This window comes from Carcharodon carcharias, chromosome 2 (assembly GCF_017639515.1).
Source record: "Carcharodon carcharias isolate sCarCar2 chromosome 2, sCarCar2.pri, whole genome shotgun sequence".
Lineage (NCBI taxonomy): Eukaryota > Metazoa > Chordata > Chondrichthyes > Lamniformes > Lamnidae > Carcharodon > Carcharodon carcharias.
The window spans coordinates 156,419,356-156,441,682 of record NC_054468.1 but is presented as its reverse complement, the minus strand read 5'-3'; the positions used below and the strand labels follow the sequence as shown (position 1 = coordinate 156,441,682).

The 22,327-nt window shown below is 39.8% G+C and overlaps 1 protein-coding gene across 2 annotated transcripts in view; it reads left to right on the top strand.

Moving 5' to 3' along the window:
* arid1b (AT rich interactive domain 1B (SWI1-like)) overlaps positions 1–21,638 on the top strand; it is a 947,552-nt gene extending 925,914 nt beyond the window's left edge. For both annotated transcript variants that reach the window (XM_041178734.1, XM_041178726.1), the window contains 3 exons: positions 406–1,189; positions 13,314–13,444; positions 19,869–21,638. In XM_041178734.1, the coding sequence (XP_041034668.1) occupies positions 406–1,189; positions 13,314–13,444; positions 19,869–21,638 (2,685 nt within the window). The remainder of the gene's footprint in view (positions 1–405; positions 1,190–13,313; positions 13,445–19,868) is intronic.
* The last annotated feature ends 689 nt before the right edge of the window (positions 21,639–22,327 follow it).

Here is a 22,327-nt window from a genome sequence, read left to right as displayed (position 1 = left end):
CTCTGACAGGCATTAAGATTAATTCCTGTAGGGTTTCTCTTGGGTATATAGTATGCTCATCCAGTTTGGCAGCAGAGATAAAGGTAAAAAGTCTGTTCAAGAAAATGGGATGTTGATGTCTTGAAGATGAGCAAATTTAATTTGATGCTTTTTTGAACCATGAAACGTCCTTCTGGTTGTAATAAACAGTGACCTGCAAAGTGGCTAGTTTTCTTTGAGCTATAGGGTTCTCATTTCTATGATACCTAATTAAATACCCTTTTCCTAAATGTGCCCCTTGCTCATAATTTAGATTTTATTTCTAGCCAACAGTAGATTGATTTGTAGGTACAATGCTCCTTTAATGAGTTAAGTGATAGTCCCACTTTTGCCAGTATTCATCATTACTTTTGTTTTGACATGTAGAATTATAAACGACCCATGGATGGCATGTATGGTCCCCCACCAAAACGCCATGAGAGTGACGTATACAACATGCAGTATGGCAGCCAACAGCAGGAAGTGTACAGCCAATATGGAAATACTTATTCTGGACAAGACAGGAGATCCATGCAAAACCAGTATCCATTGACATATAATAGAGACAGGATGCAAGGTCCAGGTCCAATGCAGCAACATGGAATACCACCACAAATGATGGGAGGACCAATGCAAGTATCCTCCACTGAAGGGCCACAGCAGGGCATGTGGCAATCACGGAATGATATGCCTTACCCGTACCCAAATAGGCAAGGCCCCGGAGCACCTCCGCAGGCATCGCCATATGCAGGGATGAGTCGCACTGATGAAATTATATTACCTGATCAGAGAATGAACCATGAAAGTCAATGGCCTTCTCATGTTAACCAGCGTCAGCCTTCGTACATGTCTTCAGCTTCCATGGCTCCTATCACACGACCTTCTCAACCCTCCTATCAGACTACTCCTTCAATGCCAAACCACATTTCCAGGGCTCCTAGTCCAGCTCCCTTTCAGCGGTCTCTAGAAAACCGAATGTCACCCAACAAGTCCCCTTACATGTCGTCCATGAAGATGCAGAAAGTTGGCCCTCCAGTTCCAGCCTCTCAGGTTGCTGTTCCACAACAACAACCACCCCCAGTCAGGCGGGAAATTACATTCCCTCCCGGTTCAGTGGAAGCATCACAGCCAGTCTTAAAAGCAAGACGAAAACTTACCTCAAAAGACACTGGTAGGTAAACTGAAAACACTTGTCCATTTGAATTAAGTTTGACTTCATTATACAATTTGTCGGTACTGATATGTTACGAGTGCTTTTCATTGGTTGAATGTTAAAAAAAAACACTGGATATTAAATTGGTGGTTTTGGATAATTCGCAAGCGATATGGTATGAAGGATTTGTTTTAAGCAGGACCTGCAATGAATGTTTTGATGTCAAATCCTAAAAGTTAGGCAAATGTGCCAGACATTTTTTGTTTTTGCAAAGGGTAGATTCTGTGTGCGCTGACATTTTTACTTAACATATGGAACAGCAGTAGGCCATTCAGCCCTTCAAGCCTGATCTGCCATTCAATCAGATAATGGCTGATCTGGTTGTGTTCTCAATTCCACTTCCTGTCTGCCCCCCATAACCCTTGTCTCCCTTTTCTATCAAAAATCTGTCTAATTCTGCCATGAATAAATGCAATGATCCTGCCTCCACTGCTCTCTGGGGAAGAGAATTACAAATACTAACGACCCCCTTAAAAGGGAGACCTCTTATTCTTAAACTGTGACCCCTGGTTCTACTCTGCCCCACAAGTGGAAACATCCTCCCTGTATCTATCCTATCAAGCCCCCTCAGGATCTTACATGTTTCAATAAGATCACATCTAATTTTTCTGAACTCCAGTTGGTATAGGCTCAACCTGTTCAACCTTCCTTCATAGGATAAGCCCTTCATCCCAGGAATGAGTTGACTGAACCTTCTCTGAACTGCTAATGCAACTATATATTCAAATAAGGAGACCAAAACTGTACACAGTACTCCAGATGTGGTCTCACCAATGCCCTGTACAGTAAAAAACTTCTCTACTTTTATATTCCATTCCCCTTGCAATAAACAACAACATTCCATTTGCCATCCCAATCATTTGCTGTACTTGCATACCAACATTTTGTGATTCATATACCAGGACACCAATTCCCTCAATACTGCCAAGTTCTGCAATCTCTCCCCATTTAAATAGTATACTGCTTTTCCATTCTTCCTGCCAAAGTGGACAAGTTCATATTTTCCCACATTATACTCCAACTGCCAAATTTTTGCCCGCTCATTTAACCTATCTATATCCCTTTGCAGACTCTCTATCTCTTCTTGACAACTTACTTTCCTACCTATCTCGGTGTCATCAGCAAATTTAACTACCATATGTTCGGTCCCTTCCTCCAAATCATTGATGTAGATTGTAAATAGTTGAGGCCCCAGCACTGACCCCTGTGACATTCCACTCATTATAGCTTGCCAACCTGAGAAAAGACTCATTTATGCCTAGTTTATGCTTCAAGTTAGCTAACCAATCCTTTATTCATGCTAATATGTTCTCCCCTACCATGTTCTCTTATCTTGTGCTTTGATGTGGCACCTTATGAAATGCTTTTTGTAAATCCAAATACTCCATTTCTACAGGTTCCCCTTTATCTACCTTGCTTGTTACTTCCTCAAAAATACTCCAATAAATTAGTTAAACACGATTTCCCTTTCACAAAGGCATGTCAACTCTGATCAAATTGTGATTTTCTAAGTATCCTGCTATAACTTCTTAATAATGGATTTTAGCAATTTCCCTATGATAGATGTTAGATTAAGGAATTTTGGAAGATTATAATTAATGCATCTACTATCTCTGCAGCCACTACTTTTAAGACCCTAGGATGCAGGCCATCTGGCTCCTGGGGACTTGTCAGCCTTTGGGTCTAATAGTTTTCCCAGCACCTTTTCCCTAATGATGATGATTGTTTTAAGTTCCTCCCTCCTGTTCACCTTTTGATTTTCAAGTATCTTTGGGAAGGTCTCTAAGTCTTCTACAGTGAAGGCAGACACACATACCTATTCAACGCTATGCCATTTCCTTGTTTTCCCTTATCAATTCCCAGACTCATTCTCTAGAGGACCAACACTATAGTTGCTCTTTTCTTATTTAAATACTTGTGAAAACTCTTACTATCTGTTTTTATATTACTAGCTAGTTTTCTCCCTTTATTTGTTAAATATCTCTTTAACCCCAAATGAAATTATCTCAACTTGCAAAACTTGTAAAGTCAAAAATTTGAACAAAGTTCCCAGGAACTGACTTTTTAAAAAAGAAATGTGGTCAAAATATCAGTGAGTGCTACAATGCAGGGATGAGCATCGATTAACTGACTGACATTTTCACATACATAAACAGAAAAGTGCTGGAAATACTCAGCAGGTCTGGCAGCATCTGTGGAGAGAGCAAAACAGAGTTAACATTTCATGCTGAATATGACTCCTTCAGACCTTTTCACATCCTGACTTTTCATGTGCTCTAGTTTTGACTGCTAACATAATTTTATGTAAATATACTGGTTTTGAAATGTGTATTTTCAAAATTATAGGGATTGGTTGTTTGAAACAATTTAAATGCATCATTCTACCCTTTGGTCCTTTCCTTCTTTCCAGCCAAGCAGCTAAGGCTTTCAAATAAATACTTAGTGCCTCTGGCACCAGAAAGGCACTTTTATGTTTAATATATGTATCATGAGAGAAAAGTACTCAAATGAATACAGCAGCTTTCGTGCACCACTCACCTCTACTCATATAAAGGCAAAATACTGTGGATGCTGGGAATCTGAAGCAAAAACAAAAATTGCTGAAAAATCTCAGCAGGTCTGACAGCATCTGTGGAGAGAAAGACAGAGTTAACGTTTCGAGTCCATATGACTCTTCTTAAGAACTAAAGAGAAGTAAAAATATGGTGAAATATATACTATTTAACGGGGGGTGGGACAGGTGAAGTTGGATAGAAGGCCAGTGATAGGTGGAGGCAAAGGAGAGATTGCAAAAGATGTCATAGATGACAGAGAGCAGAGAGACGGGGTTGACACTGTGATGGGGTTCACTGTGGTTGACAGGGCTTTCAACCGTGTCTGACCCATCTCCTGCACCTCTGCCCTCACACCTTCCTCTCCCTCCCAGAACCATGTTAGGCTCCCCCTTGTCCTCACTTTTCACCCCACTAGCCTCTGCATTCAAAGGATCATCCTCCGCCATTTCCGCCAACTCCAGCATGATGCCACCACCAAACACATCTTCCCTTCACCCCCTGTCAGTGTTCCATAGGGACTGTTACCTCCGGGACACCCTGGTCCACTCCTCCATCACCCCCAACACCTCAACTCCCTCCCACGGCTCCTTCCCATGCAATCGCAGAAGGTGCAACACCTGCCCCTTTACTTCCCCCTCCTCACCGTCCAAGGGCCCAAACACTCCTTTCAAGTGAAGCAACACTTCACTTGCACCTCCCTCAATTTAGTCTACTGTATTCACTGCTCCCAGTGTGGTCTCCTCTATATTGGAGAGACCAAACACGACTTGGTGACCACTTTGCGGAACACCTTCAGTCTGTCCACAAGCATGACCCAGACCTTCCTATCGCTTGCCATTTCAACATACCACCCTGCTGTCATGCCCACATGTCCGTCCTTGGCCTGCTGCAATGTTCCAGTGAAGCTCAACGCAAACAGGAGGAACAGCACCTCATCTTCCAATTAGGCACTTTACAGCCTTCTGGACTTAACATTGAGTTCAACAACTTCAGACTATGAACTCTCTCCTCCATCCCCACCCCTTTTTTCAAATATTTATGTTTTCATTTTTATATATTTTTTTCCCCACTTACCTCTATTATTATTATTTTTCAATTTTTTTTCCCATCCATTGTTTTAGCCTATTTCGATCTTTTCTCCCACACCACACCACTCCCACTAGGGCCATCTGTCACTTGCTCATTTTGCTTTCCACTCTTAATGTCACCATTAGCACCTCCTTTAGTCAGTATCACTACAATCAACACCCCTTCGACCTTTTGTTTATGATATTTTTTGCAATCTCTCCTTTGCCTCCACCTATCACTGGCCCTCTATCCAGCTCCACCTGTCCCACCCCCCTTAAACAGTATATATTTCATCATATTTTTACTTCCCTTTAGTTCTGAAGAAGAGTCATACGGACTCGAAATGTTAACTCTGTCTTTCTCTCCACAGATGCTGTCAGACTTGCTTAGGTTTTCCAGCACTTTTTCTTTTTGTTTCACCTCTACTTATATCCATTCGTGCAAAGCTGGTCAAAAAGATCTTACTATTTAAAGAACTGCAATTGGCGTGACCCTGAAAATGTGGGTTTGCTACAGTAACCAGTTTTATACTGTCGTCAGAACCATCTTCTCATGCATTAACATTGTAGTTTTAGCTTGATTCAGATGGTATCATTCTCACCTCTCCATCAGTGGCTTGACATCCTATGCTAGAGGTTTCAGCACATAATCTAAGTTGATATTCCACTGGTTTCCTTTGAAGAAGATGTTAAAAGAGGCTGCATTTGTCTTTGCTAATGATAAAAATTCTAAGACACTACTTGAGAAGAACAGCAAATTTCCTGGCATCCTGGCCTATCTTTCTCCTTTAACCAATGGCACCCAAAAAATGGTGATTTATTTTATGTGTTTGTGGAATACTTGTGCATAAACAGCTGCTGCATTTCCCTGCATAACCATAGTCATTGTATTTCATTCATGTACAATTAGTAATTGTACATGAAGTGATATGAGGTATTGAAACATAAAAAGGTACTATATAAATGCAAGTCTCTCTCAGTGTAAAAGTCTTGACGTCAAAGTTCAGGAATAAATGCACTGAATATACGAGATACAAAACTTCAAGGGCATAAGTACAAGAGCACTTGCCTCCATATCTGTCTATTGATTTCTTTCTCCGGACATCCCAAGAAAAAATTGCAAATCCAACAAATGTGAAGAGAAATACAGAGAAACAATAAGAATACACCAGTGCCACTTGTGGTTCATGTGACTGATGCAGTTTTCTGGTTTTAGCCATGTTTGTTCTTGCCACAAGACAACACCTCAGGTATATGATTGGAAATTTAGCAACTAGGATTTACTGCTCTGATACGAGATGGTATCAGGAAAAGCCTGGAAATATTTACCCTTCGGGAGAAACTTTAAAATGGGATTCCTGTTAACAACAGTTAATAATTTAGATTTGATGTTAAAGATTTCTCTGTCAGTATTAACTCTCCCTATATCTTTTTATTTGAATATATTATTATCTTGTTACTGTGTGCACTTTTTGTCAGCTTTTTTTATTATAAATTTCTACGTCAAAATTTACGGTAAGAGCACTCTCGCCTCTTGAGTCTGAAGGTTGTGTGTTCAAGTCCCACTCCAGAGACTTGAACACACAATCCAGGTTGATACTCCACTCCAGTACTGAGAGAGTGCTGCATTGTCAGAAATGCAATCTTCTGGGTGAGATGTTTAAACCAGGGCCCATTTGCCCCTCGGGCAATCTTAGAAGATAATATGCAATATTTGAAGAAGAGAAGGAGAGTTCTCATTCAACTTGCATCGTTGAAACAGATGGTCTGGTCATGTATCTCATTGTTATAATGTAATTCCACTCTCCAGCCAATGGAGGTGCTGCAATATTGCCACTGGCAGAAGGATATAATTACACCATGACAAGTTTATATGAGCGATGTTATAAATGTGGATATAGGAATTTATAATGGCAATGCATAAAAATGAGGAGTGAATGTATGGCTTTAAAATGGGTACTGAATTACATTACTGTGCAACAATTTATACGCTTCACAAATCAACTGTTCAAGCTCGTATCTTTTGATATGTGCTAAGTGTTTATAATCTTGCATACTGTTTCTCCAGCCTTTTACACACATTACCACAAGTTCTGCAAGGTTTAGCTTATTGCGTCTTCATTAAAAGCAAGTTACATCTGCTTGTGAAATTTTGCACAGTAACTCATTTCACACTTGATAAAACCTGACACTTGAGTTCTCGACCATATTATGCATAAAGCTGTATGGAAAAGAAAGAATCTGCTCAAGACAGCACAGATCTGTATTTCTTGTCTTCTCTTCACACCTGACCTACTCTTGTAAGAATTCAAAAGCATGGGTACACATATAATATGCGTTGATAGAGGCTTGAGTCAAAGACCAGCAAAGGAAGAAACGAATATCAAAGGTCCGACCATTAGACATGCTCTAGCTACCTAGAAAATTCTATCTTGTTGCAGTTCATCATCAGTTTACTGTGGGCAGATTCTAAGCTAGCTATCTCCTTTATGAACAAGGAGTACTGCTGTTCTTTGTTCCTTAAAGTCCATAAAAATTAGTACTTTAACACATAAGCACTGCTGCACTATTGCAATAGTGTATGTTGTGACTTGTTCAGTGTGGTGTAAGTGTATACATTAAGGTGTGTGTTGTCCTGTCCTATTTCTCTCTGAACATGGATGTAATCCTACAAGTTGTGAAAAAATGAACCACTAACAGAAGGAGTAGATAGGGATAAGACTTTTAACTTCAATAACTGGATGGGGAGCATTAAATTAATTTAAATGAATAGAAAATTAAGCAGTCTCTATTATCAACGTGCAATATTCCATTGGGACCTTCCTTTCTGCAGTCCACCTCTAGGATTAAATAGAATATACAGCACAGAAACCAGTCATTTGGCCTAATCAGCCTATGCTTTATGCTCTACTCAAGCCTCCTTCCATCTTTTCTCATCTAAATCTATCCAGGCAATGTTTATTGTTCAGTAGTAGAGGCGGAATCTGCCCCATTGTCTCTGCCATGGGGATAGTGCAGTATTGTCCTCACTTGTTGAAACACTATCATATTAATGCCTATCCTCTTGCCAATTCATATTGTGACAACAGATATTTTTGCACATGTTTATTTATGGTGGATTTCAGGCTTGTTCATTAATGTACCTTACTGTCCATTGCTCACCTTTTCCCCCACATACCACTTGATCACTGGAAGGTATATGTAATGCTCTGAATATAGCCGATTCCAGGTAAAGAAAGAACATGTGAAATCTCTTAGATCAGGTCTTTTTAACTAGTAATTACTGTTATTTATTTTATTTGGAATTCTTATGGAACATTTCAATTCATAAGTGTTGTCAAAATAATGGTATTTATAGAGGAATGTTAGGTGCTGCTATCTCTCCTACCTGTAAGAAGTAGTTGAGGAATTTGTAGGAATATATCTTGCTAGCCCTGTGGCCTTTACATTAAACACCCTTCAACTTCATCCAAATGCATGATACCACTTTGTTATCTATTCCCATGATTTGCATATTTTGTTGGTTGTGGATCCCTTTTCCGAATTAGAGGTTAATTCACGACTTGCCTCCAATTGCAACAGCCTGGAGAACAGCATCACTAAATCTTATTTTCCTTTGATGCTGCTTTTGCCTTTTTCAATTGTCTTAGATTACCAGAAAATATGGTTTAAATGACTCAGCATCATGAAAACGCAATCTTATATCCTAAAGTACAGGCTTGTCCAACCTTTTTGTACGAGGGGCCACATTTCAATTTTTTTCACATTCAAGGGGCTGCTGAGAAACTTTCGGAAAGATGAGGTTTGGCGCAACATTAAACATGAATTTCAATAAAATATTGAGGTATAACAGCTTGCTGAGCAAAAATTAAGCAATGAGTAAGTAATAAAGATGACCATTTGAGTGTGAGGGGTTCAAATTGTGTCTCAGGGTGTTTAGTCACTCACCCTCACCAAACCCACTCTGTGAGGTGATACGAGTATGATGGTGTGTGAGGGTGAGTGCAAACCCTGAGACTGAGTGAGCCAGACACATACACACACTCACTCGCTCGCTCATTCACATGTTCTCCCTCACTCACATTCGCTCCCTCACGCACGCACGCGAGCACACACCGTCACTCACCCCACCTGTAGCCACTGTCTTCCCACTCCAACAGCAGCCATTCTTATCCCCCTCCACCAGCAGGATTCTTCCTCACCAACAGGCACTATTGCAAAAGCAGTCCCTCTCTGTCTCCCCATTCGGTGGTCACTCTCTCCCTGCTCAGTAGTCACTCTCTCCCCCTGCCCCTGCCCCTGCTCAGTACTTGCTCTCTCTCTTCCCTGCTCGGTAATCGCTCTCTCTCCCCGCTCAGCAGCCACTCTGTCTCTTCCCCATTCCCTGAAAATCCCCCTCCCCAACAGACTCACCGCTGCGTCGCGCTGTTTTTCAGGCCTCAGACTGAAGGAAGCTGCTCCTCCAATCAGAGACTGGTTCTCTCCCACCTTTGCTGCTGATAGACTTACTAGTGATCTCATTAACAGCAAACACGGGAGAGAAATGGCCTGTGATTGGAGGAGCAGAAACTCGCAAAATCTTCAAATTTACTTACCGCATTTTAAACATATGGTCCACGGGACGGATAGAAAGTCTTGATGGGCCTCTTCGTGGCCCGTGGGCTGCAGGTTGGAAGAGCCTGCTCTAGTATATAAGATCCCATATCCCAGTTCAAAAATTCTGATAATCACATGATTGTGTGTTTAAAAATCAGAATGAGAAAGGTAACACTCAGTTCGACACTTTTTGAGTGTAGAGTAACTTAGAATACTATTGTGCAAACAAACCTGAGCAATAGGGGTCTCAGTGTTTCTAATAACCGATACTGCTGTTCATAGCATTGAAGACGCTGTTCACATAGCTATTTAATTAACATGTCTCAGAAGGACATAGAACTTAATGTTAAATAGTCATGGGCTAACCGAGCTTGCTTAAACAAAAGCATTAGTTAGTTGTGTTCCATTTCTCATATCTATTTCTGTAAATAGCAGGGAATTTGTACACAAAACATGCATCTTCATCAGGATTGGCCAAATTGATTTGCCTTAGGTCTCTAAAGAAAGACCAAATTTTCACAGCCTGTTTAGGCCTATAATCTGCAACTCTCTAAATTGCTCGGATTAGCCCAGTAGTTTAATTACATACTTAGTCTAAGCAAAAGCACTCCCAATTGGGCAATAATTTCACCTAAATTCGTACCCTATTTATTTTGTAGAGTTGGCTCCAACAACACTTGTCATTAGAGGCAATACAGTGAACAACTTGACATTAGTAACATTAGTAACAACAAAACTTTCATTTTGTACCTCTGTTTCTGGGTCAGCTGATAAATACCTGTCATTGCCAACCCTGAGATTGGATGTTGGCATGAGCAGGCTGGCATCTGAGCCTGGTGATACATGCCAACAATGTGATAGCTGACTAACACAATCCTTTCATAGGAACAGAAGTAGAACATTCAACTCTTGAACCTGTTCTGCCATTCAGTGAGATTATGACTGATCTGTATCCTAACTCCATTTATGCATCTTAGCTCCATTTGCTGTAATACCCTTAGCTAACAAAAATCCATCGATCTCAGATTTAAAATGATTAATTGAGCTAGCACCTACTGCTAATTGTGGGAAAGAGTTCTACATTTCTATCGCTCTTGGTAGAGTAAACCATTCAGCCCTTCAAGCATGTTCTGCCATTCAGTGAGATTATGTTTCTGCAGGTGTTTCCAGATGCAGTTATGCCATCCAGAGGTAGCTCACCACTGCAGTGAATTTGGCTCCTCATAATGACCAGTAAAACAATCACTGGCCCCTCGTACATTCCTCAACTATAGATGGAATCAAAATTATCAATCATAACTTAAAATTTGCACATGTTCATTTGTGTCTCCGTTCCACCTACAGTGGTATTTGTCCCACAATTTAATGAAGTGTTTACCACTTCCCACATTTAAGACAATATTGCACAACTGCTGCTGAAGTGATTCTGAAATCTGAATTTGCCAACAGAGCTACTACAATTTAGATAGATCTTCTACTGTAATGAAAACTCAAAACACCAAAAGTCTCAGTGTACCCCATGTTAAGAAAATATCATATTGTTTATGGCCCATTTAAAGGAAAATTGTAACTTTTAGCCTGATCAACAGGGGACTCTAGCACACATTTATAAGGACCGATAAGCTCCATTTGCTTTAAATAAAATGACCTATCTGATGTGTCCTTTTACAAAAAAAAATTAGAATCATAGAATGATACAGCTCAGAAGGAGATTATCTGACCCATTATACTTTTTTGAAAATGCTAACCAATTAGATCCACTCCCCTGCTCTTACCCTGTAACCCTGCACATTTTTCCCTTTCAAGTAGTTATCCAACTCCTCTTTGAAAGTTACAGTTGAATCTTCTTTCACCAGATTATCGTAACCTACCATGTTTAAAAAAAAGTTCCTTAATGTCATCTCTTGTTCCTTGGTCAATTATCATAAAACTGTACCCTCTGGTTGCCTCCTGTCACTGGAAACATTATTTACTCCATCAGAACCCATCATAATTTTGAACATCTGTGTTAAATCTGCCTTTAATCATCCCTATTCTATGCAAAACAACTCCAGTTACTTTATTCTTTCCACGTAACTGAAGCCTTTCACCTCTGGCATCATTTGAATTAATATCCTCTGCACCCTCTTTAAGGTGTTGACATCCTTCCTAGAGGGCGGTGACTAGAAATGGACACAGTACTCCAGCTGGGGCCTACAAATTATTTACAAAGGCCTGACTTAATTTGCTTGCCTTTGTGCTATATGCCTCTGTTTATAAAGCCTATATACATATAATTATATATGCCTTTTTAACCGCTAAAGTTGAAGTTCAGGGAATTGAAGGCAAATAGTGGACCGGTTAGGAAATTATCTGAGCAGCAGATGACAGAGATTTGGGATAATGGGCAGGTACACTAATTGGAAGGATGCTGCTTGTGGTGTGCCTGAGGATCAGTGTTGGGGCCTCAAATATTCACTGTATTCATTAATGACTTCTACAATGGGAGAGAAAGCCACATATCCAAATTTGCTAATGACACCAAAGATATGTGGTACTGTAAACAATGTAAAATTACAAAGAGACATTTTTAGATTAAATGGCTGGGCAAAATTATGGCAAATAGATTTCAAAGTAGGCAAAAATGAGATCATCCACTTTGGACCTAAAAAGTATAGAACAGGGTACTTTCTAAATGGTTAACCGATAGAAATAGCAGAGGTTCAAAAAGACTTGGGGGCCCAGATTCATTGATTGTTAAAATGTCATGAACAGGTGCAGAAAACAATCATAAGGATTAATGGGTTGCTGGACTTTATATCTAGAGGACTACAATACAAGGAGGTATAAGTCATGCTTCAGTTATAGAACGCCCTAGTTAGACCACATCTAGAATTCTATGGGTGCCACACATTAGGAAGGATATATTGGCCTTGGAAAGAGTGCAGCATTGATTTACTATAATGGTACCTGAGCTCCAAAAGTTAAGCTACAAATAAAGATTAACCAACTGGAATTGTATTCCATTAAATTTAAAAGGTTAAGGTGTATTTTGATCAGTTTTCAAGATATTAAGGGGAACAGTTTAGCGATTATAGGACTGGGGGCATAACTCAAACATTAAAGCCAGACCTTTCAGGATGAAGTCAGGATATGCTTCTTCATGCAAAGTAGAAATTTGAAACTCTTCCACAAATGGTGATTGATGATAGATCAATTGTTGAATTTAAAATTGAAATTGATAGATTTTTGATAACCAAAGATGTTAAGAGATCTGGGACAATGATATGGAGTTATGTCACAGATCAGCCATGACCTCATTGAATGGCGGGACAGCCTCAAGGGGCTAAATGGCCTGTTCTTGTTACTTTGTTCCTAACAACCTTCTCAACTCGTCCTGCTCCCTTCAAAGACCTGTGTACGTACAGCCACAGACCCCTCTGTTCCTACTTCCCCCTGAAAATTGCACCATTTAGTTTATATTGCCTCTTCTCATTCTTCAGAATTAATCACTTTACACTTCTGCACATTAAACTTCGTCTGCTGTATGTCTGCCTATTTGAGCAATCTATCTATCTTCTGAAATCTGTTAATATCCTCCTCAATGTTTACTATGTTTCCAACTTCCACAGCATGTGCAATTTTTGAAAGTCTGCCCTGAAAATGCAAATCCAGATTATTAATATATCTTCAACACCAACCGAACTTGCCACTCTTGTTAAACATGAATCTCATTCTTAACAATTCCCTGATTTTGATATGTCAGTTCTTCCATTATTTAAAATACAGATGTACCAGCAATTAATGTTAATTTGATTCATCGAGAAATTCCAAGCATGGCCATATTAATAAATAATTGTTGATCTGTTTTTAACTTTTTTTCAGGAGCCCCAGAGGCGTGGAGAGTTATGATGTCTCTCAGATCTGGTCTATTGGCTGAAAGCACTTGGGCCTTGGACACTATCAACATCTTACTTTATGATGACAGCACTGTAGCCACATTTAACCTCTCCCAAGTAAGTGATTTTTGCTGTAATTAAGATGTTCTGGTATATAATTTTAAGGATCCTGTGGTCTGAGACTACCTGTTTCACTTAAAGTCTGATGTTTAGTATTACTGACTGTTGCATTACTTTCTTCTCCAACTACATACCTATCTCTTTCATGTTCTGTGTTTCTTCTGCAATCGTTATAATTTGCAAGCTCTATCCTGCTGAAGGAATCAGAGAAATCAGATGAGCTGGTTGGGTTTTGCAGTAATGATTATTGCACAGTTTCCATTTTTTTTGTTATTTCACATGATGTGGGCATCACTACCTTAATAGCCCGCATTTGTTTTCCATCCCTAATTGTCCTTGAGAAAGTGGTGATGAGCCGCTTTCTTGAACCGTTGCAGTCTATGTGGTGGTTCACAGTGTAGGTGCTGTTAAGGAAGTCAAGTGGTAGCATTGTTCATTCTCCTGTTAAGATGCTATGGTCAAACCAATAGGGGAACAAGGTGAAACAGCACAATACAACAATAAACGGGAAATATTATGCAGCCATGGGGTTGAAGTCATGATAATGGTAGTGCTGTAACATTAAGGCTGAATCAATTTTTTAATTGTTGAGAAGCTTTGGGACATTTAAACTCTTTACTTACAGAATGCAGCAGCTAGGGCCGTAAACATTGGGTGTGGTTTGTCTTCCCCCAACACTCCAGCGCTGCGAAGAAGGGACTGGAGAAGCCGGGATTGGAAGTCCCGGCCAGAAAAGCAGAGGCGTGGGGGACAAAAATAGGAACAGAGTGGCAAAGAGAAAAGGAAAAGAGAAAAACGAGGGGTGATCTTTTTCAGTCAAAATTATGAAGGATTTGATAGGGTCGACTAGAGAAAATGTCACCACCTAAAGGGGAAACCAAAAGTATGGGCCATAAATAGTCACCAATAACTCCAGTAAGAAATTCAAGACAAACTTTTTTACCCAAGGAATGATTGGAATATGGAACTTGTTACCAGAAGAAGTAGTTGAGGTAAATAGCATAGATGCATTTAGGGAAAGCTAGATAAACATATGAGGGAGAAACAAATAAAAAATATGTAGATGAGGTTAGATGAAGAGTGGTGGGAGGAGGCTCATGTACAACATTAATGCCAGCTTAGACCAGATGAGCCAAATGATCTGTTTCTGTGTTGTAGATTCCATGTATGTATGTATCTAATTCTTTTTTGAATGTGTTACCGCCACCCTTTCAAGTATTAAACTCTAGATCATAGCAATTCATTGCTTAATAGAATTTCTTCTCTCCCTGCTCCAGTTCTTTTGCCAAATACCTTATACCTATTACCTCTGGTTTCTAACCCTCCTACCAGTGGAAATCTTTTCTCCTTCTTTAGTCTATCAAAACTTCTCATAATTTTGAACACCCATATTAAATCCCGCCCCCCCCCCCACTTAAACTTCTCTGCTCTAAGCAGAACAATCCCAGCCTCTCTAGTCTTTCTACGTAAATGAGGTCCCGCATTCTAGTAAATCTCCTCAGCATCTTCTCCAAGGCCTTCAACATCCTTCTTAAAGTGTGGTACTCAAAATTAGACATAATACTTCAGCTGAGACCTTACCAATAATTTATAACGGTTTAGATAACTTCCTGGCTTTTGTACTGTCTATATATAAAGCCACAGATGCCAAATGCTTTTTCTTAAACAGTCTCCTCAACTTGTCCTATCACCTTTAACAATTTGTGTACATAAACATATAGTACAAAAACAGACCTTTTGGGCCCATATGTCTATGAACATAAACATCCAGGTCTTTCTATTCCTGCATTCCCTTTAAAATTGTACCATTAAGTTTATATTGCCTCACCTAAATCCTCCTTACAAAATGTATCACTTTGGTTTTCTGTGTTAAAAGCATCTGCCTTATGTCTGTCCATTTCAGTGGCCTGTCTTTATATCTTTCTCCTTCTCAACGTTTCCAAGTTGCATGTTAATTAGCAAAATCTGAAATTATGCTCTTTATATCCAAGTCTAGATCATTAATATACATCAAAAAAAGAGCAGTCTCCTTAATACTGACCCCCGTGGGACATCACTGTGTACTTGCCTCCAGTCCAAAAAAACAAACGTTCATCATGGCTCTCTGCTTTTAGTCACTTCCTCAATTTTATATCCAAACTGTCAATGCCCCTTTAATCCCATTTTGCTATTAGATGGCACTTTATCAAATGCCTTTTGAAAGTCCAACATCAACAGCATTACCCTCATCCTTTAGCACTAGCCCCCTATTTGGTCAAAGAACTCAATCAAGTTTGTCAGACTCAATTTGTCTTTGACATATCCATGATGGCTGTTATTTATGTTTTTTTCAAGTAACAATTTTGTTCCAAATTATTGCCTCTGAAAAATTCCCCACAACTGATGTCAGGCTGACTAGCCTATAATTGTCAGATTTATCACTCTCCCTTTTTTTGAACAGGGGTGTAAAATTTGCAATCCTCCAGTTCTCTGATATCACCCCATACCCAAACTGGGGGCTTGGAAAGTTGTGACCTGTATCTAGGATGAATCCCTTCTGGACGAGGTGTCTTTTTTGTGTGCAGCTAAATCTTAAGTACTTCCTGCTCATCTACTTCAAATCGTTCTAATTTTTCTACTACCTCTTCCTTTATTGTGACATTGGCAACATCCTCCTCTTTAGTAATAACAGATGCAAGATATTCATCGAATACCTCAGCCATTCTCTGTGTCTCCATAAGAAGATTTCCTTTTTGGTTCCTAATGGGACCCACCTTTCCTTTGACCTACCCTTCTACTATTTATGTGTTGGTGAAAGACTTCAGTATTTCCTTTTATGTTGCCTACTAATCTTCTGGTCATTGAGCATGACAGTAGGCTGTCACCTGTATGTTTTTATAGCAACAAGCTAGATTTTTATAATTTAAAATATCTGAATACTCGGTTCAGTAATCAATTAAATAATCACACTGAAGCTATTGCATTACAAACCCATTGTATCACTACTTGGTATTATTTAAAATATTTTCCTTCACTCATGTTATCTCCAGACATTCTGGTCTGATTTGCTCCTAGAGTCAGCAATGTCCATGGGGGAAGATACTCTTTCAGTTGTCCTTCAAGCTCAAAAACACTGTCTGGTACATGAGCAGTTTTATAACATAGATAAAGGGAAATGCTGGTAATTGGAAAAGTTCTTCTAACAGATCTGACGCAAAATGACAATCTGTGTTTTTCTTTTTTTTGGTGTTGAGTGACATGGTTTGCATTTCCAGCATTTTATGTTTCTATTACAATTTAATACAGCCTCAACTTAAACTAAAAGGGAGTGCAGTTACTTCTGGAGATTATGCATCTGCAAACATTTAGATAAAAGTACAAATGGTCATTGGAACTACTGAACAGACCTGTATGGGTTAATGAAGCGGTTTTGCACTAACAACCTTTAAATATGAAAGAACATAAGAAATAGGAACAGGAGTAGACCATTCGGCTCCTCGAGCCTGCTCCGCCATTCAATAAGATCATTGTGTTTTGATTTCCACGTTCCCATCTAACCACACTAACCTTTGATTCCCTTGCCTAATAAGAATCTATCTATCTCTGTCTTAAAAATATTCAATGACACCGCCTTCACCACCCTCTGAGGTAGAGGATTCCAAAGTCGTAAAACCCTCTGAGAGAAAAAATTTCACCTCATCTCTGTCCTAAAAGGGCAACCCCTAATTTTAAAACAGTGCCCCCTAGTTCTGGACTCACCCACAAGAAAAAACACCCTTTCGACGTCCAACATGTCAAGCCGTTCAGGATCTTGTATACTTCAATCAAATCACCCTTCAACCTTCTAAACTCCAAGACCAGCCTGTCCAACCTTTCCTCAAAAGACAACCCATTCATTCCAGGTATCAATCTAGTAAACCTCCTTTGAACCGCCTCCAATGCATTTACATCCCTAAATAGGGAGACCAAAACTGCACACAATATTCGCGGTGCGGTCTCACCAATGCCCTGTATAACTGAAGCATAACATCCTTACTTTTATGTTCAATTCCTCTCATAATAAAGGATAGCATTCCATCAGTCTTCTTAATTACTTGCTATACTTGCATTCTAACTTTTTGTGACTCATGTACTAGAACACCTAGATCTCTCCGCATCTCAGAATTATGTAGCTGTTCTCCATTTAAGTAATACCCTTTTTCTTGTTCTTCAAGCCAAAGTGAACAACTTCACATTTTCCCACATTAAATTCCATTTGCTAGATCTTTGTCCACTCACTCAACCTATCTATATCCATCTGCTACCTCCTCATGTCCTCTTCACATCATATTTTCCTACCTAGCTTTGTGTCATCTACAAGTTTAGCTACCATGTCTTCACTCCCCTCATCTAGGTCATTGATGTAAATTGTAAAAAGTTGAGTCCCCAGTACAGACCCCTGTGAGACTCCACTCATCACATCCTGCCAACCAGAAAAAGACCCATTTATGCATACTCTCTGCTTTCTGCCAGCCAGCCAATCTTCTATCTATGCTAAATGTTACCCCCTACGCCATGCGCTTTTATTTTCCATAATAATCTTTGATGGGCACCTTATCAAATGCCTTCTGGAAATCCAAGTACATTACTTCTACAGACTCTCCTTTATCCACTGCACCTGTTACTCCTTCAAAAAAAACTCCAATAAATTAGTTAAACATGATTCTAACTATTTTCCAACTACTGGAAAACATGCAGTCGCAAGAAACATGGTAGTGAACCCTCACTAAAAACATTGTTCTTACCTACTGGCTGCTGTGAAAGTGGATGGTACAGATATATTGGCCAATTTTGTGGATTTTCTAATGATTATTAACAAGCCCCTCAAACCTTGCCTTCATAGGTTACTTAAAGGTAATTGTGAAAAAAGTATACAATGTATTCTTGACCTGATGTGTTCTAAATTCTGTCAATTTTTTTTGTTTGATATCAGCTCACAGCCTCATGACTAGTTCTTTGCAGGTGAACTTTACAAACTTCTATGAAATGCTTTTAGTTCAACTATGAAAGGCTAATAATTTTATTTCAAATTAATATTTTTTTAAATGTAGGTCCTGTATGCTGCTGGTATTAAATTGTTATAACAAGTATTCTTCTGAGTCAACTTCTGAATTAATTCTGCTGCAGTGGTTTCCAAAATTTTATGTATGGAGCACCTCTTTAAATTTTGACACGCAGTAACCCTTTGGTTAATGTTATAGTTGCACTGCTGAAAAGTGCAGCTTTTTGTGAAACAACTTTAAATGAATTAAGTTTTCCCATTACAACTGATGTAAAAGCTGAAGTTAGGTTCTGTAGGACCTTTCTCGTCAGAAAAAAATTGTAAAACCTATACCCTGTAAGTTGAAATACTGTGCATTCCTAAATTCATATACTTGCAAACAAAATAATTTAAAAAATAAATTTTAAAATGTAAAAGAAATATGATAACTCTTTCTACTTACCTCCCACTCTGACTCGCTCCCATTTTCTGACTCTTTCCCACTCATCGCTTCCTTCCCTGATCCTCCCTGATCCTCCCACTCACCAGCTCCCTCCCGCTCGCCGACTCTGCTGACCTCCTTTCATGTGTTGCCTCTCTTGCTGGCCAACCCTCCTGCTTGCCACCTCTCCTGCTCATCACTTTCCTCACCTGAATCATTGCTGTAAGCAAGGGCTCGGGAGAGGGGTGGCAAGAGGGAGGAAGTGAGAGGAGCTGTGAGTGGGAGGGTCAAGGAGGGAAGCGATGAGTGGGAAGATCTGGGAGGCGATGAGCAGGAGGATCCAGGAGGGAAACTATGAGTAGGAGAATTAGGGAGGGAAGTGTTGAGCAAAAGAAGTGGTGAGTGAGAGAGGCAGTAAGTGTAGAGAGTCAGTGAGTCAGAAAGAGAATCGGCGAGTGGAAGAGGCCGCTCCAAAATGATGCCAGTAGGGTCACACGATGCTACATCAGCCCTGGTGCAAAACAATGCTAGAGCAGAAATCCTGACACTAAGTGCATGAACTGATCTCTTATATCCAAGATGCTGACGCTGAATGAGACAACTTAAAATGGGGACTTACAGTATTACTGTTCTAATTTCTGGAAGACTGTGTCAGTTACCCAAAAAAGTGCTATAACTACAGAACTGAATAAAGCAATAAGATAATAGGCTACAAAAGTCAAAATGTATAGAAAGATAGACGAATATGTGCAGAATAATCAAACCACTATACAGACTACACATGATATGCCTGGCCCAGTATATAAAGATAACATAAAATCTAATGACCTCATGAACACCCTAGGATCCCATAGCAGATCACAGGCTTATTTGAAAGCCTGTATTTAAAAATAAAATGTTGTTGATAAGTAAATTAAGTAACTAAAGAAAATATGCTTGGAATCTGAAATTAAATCCTTTCATTTCTATTCTTCTTACAGTTATCTGGTTTCCTGGAGCTTCTGGTAGAATATTTCAGAAGATGCTTGATAGAAATATTTGGAATTTTAAAAGAGTATGAGGTTGGAGATCCAGGCCAGAAAGCTCTCCTTGATCCAGGTGCATTTAAGAAAGATGGTGTTAACCATACTGAGGACGATATTGGGAAGGAGGAAGCTGAAGAAGAAGAACTTGATGATGATGACGATGATTATGATGATGATGACGATTGTGATGACAGTGACCAAGAGGAAGAGGAAGGTGGCCAGTTGGGAAGTGAAGACAGCCAAGCCAACTTTACAGCAAATGATTCACAAGTTGGTGATGAAAAGCCAAAACAAGCCAGTAAATTTGATAGGCTGCCATTGAAGGTTGTGAAGAAAAAAGATCTTTTTGTAGTTGATCGTACAAATAAACTTGGCCGAGTTCAGGAATTCGACAGTGGATTGCTCCATTGGAAAATTGGTGGAGGTGACACAACAGAGCACATTCAGACCCATTTTGAGAGCAAAATGGAAATGCTATCACGCAAGAGGGTGATGGGGTGTTTAAGTGGTCCAAGTAAAGAGAAAAAAACAAAAGAACACGAGAACAATGAAAACATCAATGCAGAAGAGCAGCAGGAAAAGAGTATCACAGCCACGATAGATGATGTATTGTCAGCTCGGCCAGGAGCCCTACCAGAAGACCATTCCAATTGTTCAGCTTCTAAGACAGACAGCAGTAAGTTTCTCTTTGGCATCCACCAAGCAAAAGCACACAGAAGTATAAAATTATTGGAGGATGAGCCTTGCAGCCGTGATGAGACTCCATTGTGCACAATCTCTGACTGGTGGGACTCTTTGGCAAAGCGTTGTATTTGTGTGTCAAATATAGTTCGTAGCTTGTCTTTTGTGCCTGGGAATGATGCTGAAATGTCAAGGCACTCAGGCCTAATACTTATTTTGGGGAAGCTGATTTTGCTTCATCATGAACATCCAGAAAGAAAGCAAACACCGCGAACTTATGAGAAAGAGGAAGAAGAAGACGAAGGGGTAGCCTGCAACAAAGATGAATGGTGGTGGGATTGCCTTGAAGTTTTACGGGAGAACACCTTGGTTACATTAGCCAACATTTCTGGGCAGCTGGACCTGTCTGTATACCCAGAAAGCATTTGTTTGCCAATTTTGGATGGCTTGCTACACTGGATGGTATGCCCTTCAGCAGAAGCCCAGGATCCTTTCCCAACAGTGGGACTTAATTCAGTCCTGTCACCACAGAGACTTGTGTTGGAGACCTTATGTAAACTCAGCATTCAGGACAATAATGTGGATCTCATCCTGGCAACTCCCCCTTTCAGCCGTCAGGAGAAACTATATGCTACTTTGGTTAGGTACGTGGGTGACCGGAGAATTTCAGTCTGCCGAGAAATGTCCGTTGCTCTATTGTCGAACTTTGCCCAAGGGGACACTTTGGTGGCTAGAGCTATTGCTGTGCAAAAAGGAAGCATCAGCAACCTGATCGGCTTCCTTGAGGACGGCCTCACTGTGGCCCAACTTCAGCACAGTCAGCCTAATTTGATGCACATGCAGCCTCCGCCCATTGAGCCAACCAGTGTGCACATGATGTGTCAGGCAGCCAAGGCTTTGCTTGCCATGGCTAGAATAGAAGAGAACCGTTCAGAATTTGTTTTATATGAGGGTCGCTTGCTAGATATTTCTATATCATCTGTTCTGAACTCTATGGTTGCATCTGTCATTTGCGATACACTGCTCATGATTGGCCAGTTATGACAGAAGTGGGAAGCCAGGCATGTATGAGTGGAGACAAGAGAGTTGCATTTGATTGGCTGTTTCTGTTATTTATCCAACAACAAAAATAATCTTTGCTCCTCTGCCCCATTTATGAAGGAAATTGGGCTTTAAAAAGGTAGTCAACTTGGTCAAATATAAGATGGAAATAAGTATTTGCTGTCTATGTGTAAGTACTTTTTAAAACATTTTTTTAACCAAAGTTGCTGTCTAGTACAGTCGGGGTTATCTTTATCCCTAGATTCCCTTTGGATGTTTCTTTCATGTTTGTATGATATTTTTGGAAGCGAAAAAAGGTGAATTTTGAAATGTGGCAAACATTGTACAATTAAATATTCTTTACCACTTAAAAAAAGAAAAAGGTAAAAAAAAAAGCACCAGAATAATTTTGAAGTACATACATACCACAGAAAGCGCTGTGCAATAGAACTTAGTGATCTAGGTGTAGGGGATCAAAAAACAGGTGTGCATAGTCCAAACACAGAAGAAATTAAAATGCATTAGTCTAACAGCAAATAAACAGTTGATCTGGGTTTGGGGGGGAGGTGGGAGAGAAAGCGATGATAAACACAAATTACTTCCTCAAATTACTGTCATATTCATACCTTCCTTACCTTCCACAGTATGACAGTCCTCAGCCATCTCTTAGTTCACTCAGTTCACCTTTTGAT